General features: G+C 31.3%; 1 protein-coding gene across 2 annotated transcripts in view; it reads left to right on the forward strand.

The window, feature by feature from the left end:
• LOC106457127 (serine/threonine-protein kinase RIO3-like) overlaps positions 1 to 6,674 on the forward strand; it is a 30,342-nt gene that overhangs the window by 1,417 nt on the left and 22,251 nt on the right. For both annotated transcript variants that reach the window (XM_013916512.2, XM_013916513.2), the window contains exon 2: positions 6,483 to 6,661. In XM_013916512.2, the coding sequence (XP_013771966.1) occupies positions 6,483 to 6,661 (179 nt within the window). The remainder of the gene's footprint in view (positions 1 to 6,482; positions 6,662 to 6,674) is intronic.

Raw genomic sequence — 6,674 nt, forward strand, 5'->3', positions numbered from 1 at the left:
ACTTTCTGAAAATTGAGCAAATCTTGATTCGTCTGAGAACATACGGTCTTCCAAAATCCAGAGGCTTGGTCATCATATCACTTGCCCACTTCTTTCGTTTGACTATGTTGGCAGGTCTTAATATAGGCTTTCGTCAAGCTGCTCTGCAACGATAACCCAATCTGTGGAGAATCCGTTGAACAGATTTCGGGCTCATCCCACTAACTTCTGCAGTTGTTAATCTGGGATCCATTTCGATGCTCCTCTTGACAGCCCTTTTTGTCCTCTCCAATAGACCAGGACGACCCCGATGCTGCTCAGTTGTTTCCTTGCTGTGTTTCCTGAACTGCACGATGATTCTGTTGACTGTCGAAAGCGGGATTCCCAAATTCTGCGAAATTTGCCGCTGACTTATTCCACCATTTGCTTGACCAACTATCCTTCCTCTAACAAAATCTGACAATTTGAGAGAACCTTGAGTTCTAGGCATGTTGTAGCACAAGATAATTAGTGTGCAAACCATTTTTATTTATATAGTGCTCTGTGAACACAAATTAGTTAGCATAAATCAGTTAAATGACGAAAAATTAGGTGTCTATTTACTTGTGACCGCTCAGTGTACGTTATGCTAGTTTATTAGGACTAATCAATTAAATTAGTACTAGTACTAGTTGTAGTGTTAGTTTGAGACCAGATAGAGTAAATAAACCTTATGCCAGTTATGGTATATGGGTAGTTTCGAAACTGTTCGTCTCAGAAGTATCTGCATTACTTGAATTTTGTAGGGTTTGCTCAGGGTAAATGTAATTTCACTGATTTTAAAAAGGCAGCCCCTACAAACGACTTAGTTTGATTATAACAAACTTATTAGGAAAGCTGCCTGAAAGTAAAAGATAAAAGTGTGAATGATTCTTGGAATTGTCTTCCTAAATCATTTAACTTTGTTGAGAATATTTTTATTCTTTAAAATTTTTTATATTTATACCAGAAACCAAATACAAAATGGTTCAACAGAAATATTAAATTTTTAACAAATTAAACATAGAAGAATATGGATATCATTGATAAAATTCAAGATGCAGAAAACAAAAGTAAAAAAAAAAAAGATAAAGCAAAAAAGGCTCTAAGATTATAATACCAGTTTGTACCTAAGGGTTTTTTAATGCTTATTTTAACAGAAAAAAAGCCACAGAAAATATTGAACTTTAAAGAGAACTTTAAATGGGTAACTTTATTGTTGAAGAGGAACACCGATGCTGAAGCACTAAACAACTTTTCTGCTAACTGTTTTACAAAGATGATAATAATGAGATTCCTAAGCTGATTAATAATCTTAAATGAAGAAAGCAGTTCTTAGATAACCTTATTAAATAAAATCATATTTTGTGAAAGCTTAGAAATCTTAGAACTAGTGGAGTTTTTGGCTCTGGTGAGATTTATCCTGTGACTGTAAAGAGGCAAAGTAATGAATTGATAGGGGTTTTAACTGAAACTTGACAGAAGGGAGGTCCTATTCAAATTTTAAGAATATTTGGGCACAAGTTGAAATGGGAGACTGTGATATGTAGGAAAGACTGATAATAGGAATTAACTAATTAGTAGTGATAAATTTTTAAAAAGAGTTGGAATGACTTTCTTTATAAGGTATGAGCTGCAGCCCATTGAGACTGAGGACAAAAGAGTATAGTCAGAGGTTTAATGTATATGGGTTATTTGTGTTGCAAAGGTAGAAAGCTTTTACTTGGTATATCCCTTCCAGTTCATATGGATTTCAACGAGAAATTGTGTAATAAGATCAGGGCTGTTACTAATAGGACATTGGTGTAATTATATAAATAAACATAGGGGTATATGCAGTCAAGCAGTGAAGGGAAAGTTTTAGAGGAGATTCGGGATGGTTTTCTATACCAAAGGGTCTAAAAACCAACCAGAAAGGATACCATTTTTAATTTATTGCTTACCACAAAAGAGGATAAGATTATAAGAATTAAAGTAGAAAAATATTTGGGGAAGAGTATCTACATAAATTTTAGATTTGGTGTATTGCTACATGTTGAGATTAAGCTTAATAAATTAAGTTTTAGTTCCTTATTTTCAGAATGTGTTGGGGCCATGAGACAAGATTTATCATTATTGAATTGAGGTAATGAATTTAAAGTTGGTATGAGACAAGTTTGTACACTTTTAATGGTTTTTAATTGAAAATAAGCATGTTTCTAAAAGGAAAAAAATTATTACAGGGAAAACTTGCAATAGACCTAAAGGAGAACTGAGATAAGTATCATAAGTGTAAGATGTTTAAATTCACAGATGAGATGGAAGATTACAGAAATATAGGAAACAAAGATTGAGGTTAAAAAAAGGGATTTATGTGAAACAGTTTGCTAATAATATTAAAACTAATAACAATGATTTTTTTAAATATATTAAATTTAAATAAAATATTATGTTAGGGATTGGGCTTGGAAATGATGATGGAAAGAATTTTTTTTTTGTTGACTATAAAGTGGAGCTTTTAAAAGTTTTCTTTTTTTTTTAAAGAGAGGATGTAAGCATTTTTCCTGATTCTGAGCTTTCCTTTGGAAAAATTGGAATTATGAATTATTTATCATTTGATGGTAAATGAAAATATTGAAAGATTAAAAATAAAGCATTAGGACTAGTCAGTATTTTCCTCAGGGTTTTACAGGAGGTTAAAGGTCAGATATGTGAGTCATTCTCTTTCATTTGTGGTCAATAAACAGTGAGTAGGTGACTTAGGGATTAGAGAGTTATTAATTACACCTATTTTTGAATGGGATGATAAGTTAAAGACCCATCCTGGGAATTATAAGTTGGTTACTTTTAATTCTGTAGTGGGAGAAATTCTAGAGTCTGATAAAAAAGCTTTGCAAAATCATTTAGCGAAGTATGATAGCACAACACAGAAACAATATGGATCCACTTATGGAAACTCTTGCCTTATTAAAAATGTTAACCTTTTTCGAGGATGGTACTTGTTATCTGAATGATCGAAAGGATTTGATGTATTTAGATTTTCTCATGGTTTTTTGTAAAGTGCCACACATAATACTGGCTTAGAAAATTACTTCGGTGGGAGTTGATTGGATTGGAGGGTTGTTGGGTGAGAGAAAGTAATAAGTGGAATGGTTTGGATACGAGGTCAGAGCTTGAGTCTTCGATTTTTCTTTTTTACATTAATGATATTAGTATGGGCATAATTAGAAAATTAGTCAAGTTTGTTGATGACATTAAAATTTTGGGTATTGTGGAATGACTTGGATTATTTGGGAAATGACATTTCTAGTAATTGAAAGGTAATGCATTAGGTTATAATAATTTGGGTCACATGTTTAATATAGATGGGAACCCATTCAATAGTATGACCTGAAAACAAAATCCAAGCATAGTTGTATATAAGGCTCTCAAATAATCATCTGAGATCTACTTACACACATTTGGAGTTTAGGAGTAAGGTAGTTTATTAAGATATTATACAGAACTTTGGTAAGACTTTATTCAAAAGAATACTGTGAGAGTTTTACTAGAGTATTTGAAAGGTAAAGCTGTAGATCAATTCCTGAATGTTATATCAAATAAGTCTAGATTTTTAAAGTCAAGGCTCAGTTTTTATTTGATAGACTTGATTAACTTGTAGACTGATATACTACATGATGATGTACATGCTGGCAGTTATGCATTCCTTGCAGGTTTTGTTTGATAATTTTATGGATGTGAAGTGTTATATTTAGATGGATTTTTGTTGTTGTTGGGTGATCCTGGTGGTGTTAATGGCCTTTTGTTATCTAGTTTTATATTTTTAAGACGTATCTTCCTATAGTAAAATCTTATCTTAGTGTCTCTTCTTATTATATTGGTTTTATCTACATAGATATTGGCAAGTTTAATTTTTAATGCATTTTTTGGCTGTCTGATACACGTTATGACATAGTTTTAAGCTTTCCAAAGTGAAGGCTCAAAATGCAATTTTTGTAGTTCACTTTACACATTTTGTGTACACTGTGCAGTGAAATATTGTAACTCAGGGCATTGGCAACCTGAATTATCCACAATCCAGATCATTTTTTATGTGAATAAATCTTCAGAATGATAAATCTATTCAGGAATTTGTATATTCATGGTCTGAGTTCAAACAGCTACATCTTATAAGAAATGTGCATTCTTAAAACACACACCCATGAATTTTATTTGAATCAGAATTTTCAGTGCCTACTGGAGGAATTTACAGACTTTGATAACAAAGTTAGAAAAAAATTACCTTTACACTCCAGATAATTATAAGAGAACTTTTAACATCAGTTAAAGTTTGTTTATTATCTGGAGTGTAAAGGTCTTTTTTTTTTTACTAACTCTATTATCAAAACATGAATTTTATATAACAAAATGATTCAGTAATCAGTATACTGTTCACTGAAAGTCAAGTGGGAAACAAGGTTATAATTACTAACCACAAAACACCTGCTCTTGCAGTGGATACCAGTTTACAACAATTTCTTCTCTGAACGGCTTTCACATTAGGTATGTATGCGTAAGCTATAACAGATATTGATAGGTCACCAGAAAGAATTATGCTACAGTCACATGAAGTTGCTCTACTCGATAATGTGTTATTTGCTTAAAGCTGCTAAGAATTCAGTTCAAAAGCAGACTTAATACAACCTCTTCGGAAAGTGATTTGTTGCATATTTGGCCTACACTGTATATTTTGTGTTCTGTAAGTCTGTGGTTTGCACAAAATGGCGATTTCTGTAAAAGTGACGACATAGTATGCTACTTTGAATATGCAATTTGTATGATTATGACACATAATAAACTGATAAGTTTATTGTACATACAATTGTCTTTTCTTTATCAATTGCATGGCTACTCTTACTGGTTTGAACCTTTGCATTTATCAGTTGATAATGACTGTTAATATATTAATCATTGCATATAAAATGCCTGAATTGGTTATCTGAATATCTCGATAAACTGGAAGAACTATCTGCTACTTTACAAATGTATCTGGATTTAAAAGGTTTTACTGCATTCCCAAAACTTGTCCCACAAATGTATTTGGTATGAAAAAAATTAACTATATTCATATTTATGTGAATAAAAATGTGATTATATAATTCAATAATAATTGCTAATAGGAAATATAATAATTACCATTTATTATTCTTTAATTCAATAACAAACTCTAAAATGCATCCATAATCTATCTTTCTAAGAATCATTCTGCCAAAAATTGGCCTTAAAATATTAATGAGGTGAATTGAAATTACAAAAGGTAATACTTTAACAAAAACTATGGATGAAAAATCAAGATTTCTATTTGCACTTTATACAACTATGTACTCAGCATAGGGCTTTAAGGTTTTATCAGTGATTGCACTAAAATATTTCTCTTTTTTTTGTTTCCATAACGTCACTGCATTTCTCACAATAAGGAACTTATTTCTAAAATTCAATATCAAGTACATGCATGTAGAGCTGGGAGATTAACTTGATTAATCACTTTAATGAGGCATCAATTAGTGTCATGTAAAATTATCAGTTAAGTAAATATATGACTAAATAATCAACTAAACAAAATAATTTTCAGTTATTACTGTTTTTGATTATTCCGTGTGCCAAGTCTTATGTGAGGATAATTGGTTAATGAGCCAGATGATTAATGATTAATCAGTAAGCAAATTCCATTATCATCCAGCTCTAGTCAATAGTCTTTTAAAAACTAATATGCATTCAACAAAATATTCTTATTATAAGCCTGGTGCCTTCAATAAAGGTTTTTATATTGTGTGATTTTAAGCATTGTGTCATCTTGTTTTTATTAGTTTGATCGTTATCAGTAATATAATTTGACCATTATAAGTAATATATAGTTTGTCATTATACTTAATTAGCTATGCCCATTACTAAATATATATGTTTAATTCTGATCTATGGTAAAAGTTATACTTGGCTTGGCCAGCTTATTAGATTTTGATGGACCAATACAAAATTTCAAGCAAGTTCTACCTACCATAATCTAAACTAAAATGGGCATACTTCTTCACATGAGTATAAACTATTTTTTCATTTCCTTAAAAAGTTTCAATGTCCACTATATTTTTATAACTTTAGCAGGAAAGTATTAGCAAAACTGTAAACATTGATTTTGGGCCTCTGTTTATATGTGATGCATGAGAAAAATGCAACCAACATTTTATGTTAATGGGGATTTGTAAAAACATTGTTGTGGATATTAATGTGCCATCTACAATTCATCATGTCCTGTTGTGTTTCTCAGTTAAATGGAAGAGTTATATTCTGTAATGATGATGGAAAATTATTAGTATATCAGTTATCTGTAGAAATCCCTTCTCGTGGCTGGTACATGTTTGTTTTTCACAAATTTAGAAGTCATAATGCCTGTCCTTTTTATTTATTATTATTTTTTTAATTTATATTTTGAATATTGACTTTGCTTTTAATTTTCTGGTGTTGAACTAAAGATGGAGGCTCCTGTACTGGTAAGTAACACCTCTTCCCAGCCTATGCCAGACAGTAAACCTTCACCCTGGGGTATGCCAGCTGTAACTGTTGAGCCAGTCTCATTTGCTGAAGTAATGAGTGAACAGCTAGCATGTTCATTACATCAAGATGAAGAAAACCAAATGGAGAAAAGTATGAGGTGAGAAGGAAAT

This window comes from Limulus polyphemus, unplaced genomic scaffold (assembly GCF_000517525.1).
Source record: "Limulus polyphemus unplaced genomic scaffold, Limulus_polyphemus-2.1.2 Scaffold294, whole genome shotgun sequence".
Lineage (NCBI taxonomy): Eukaryota > Metazoa > Arthropoda > Merostomata > Xiphosura > Limulidae > Limulus > Limulus polyphemus.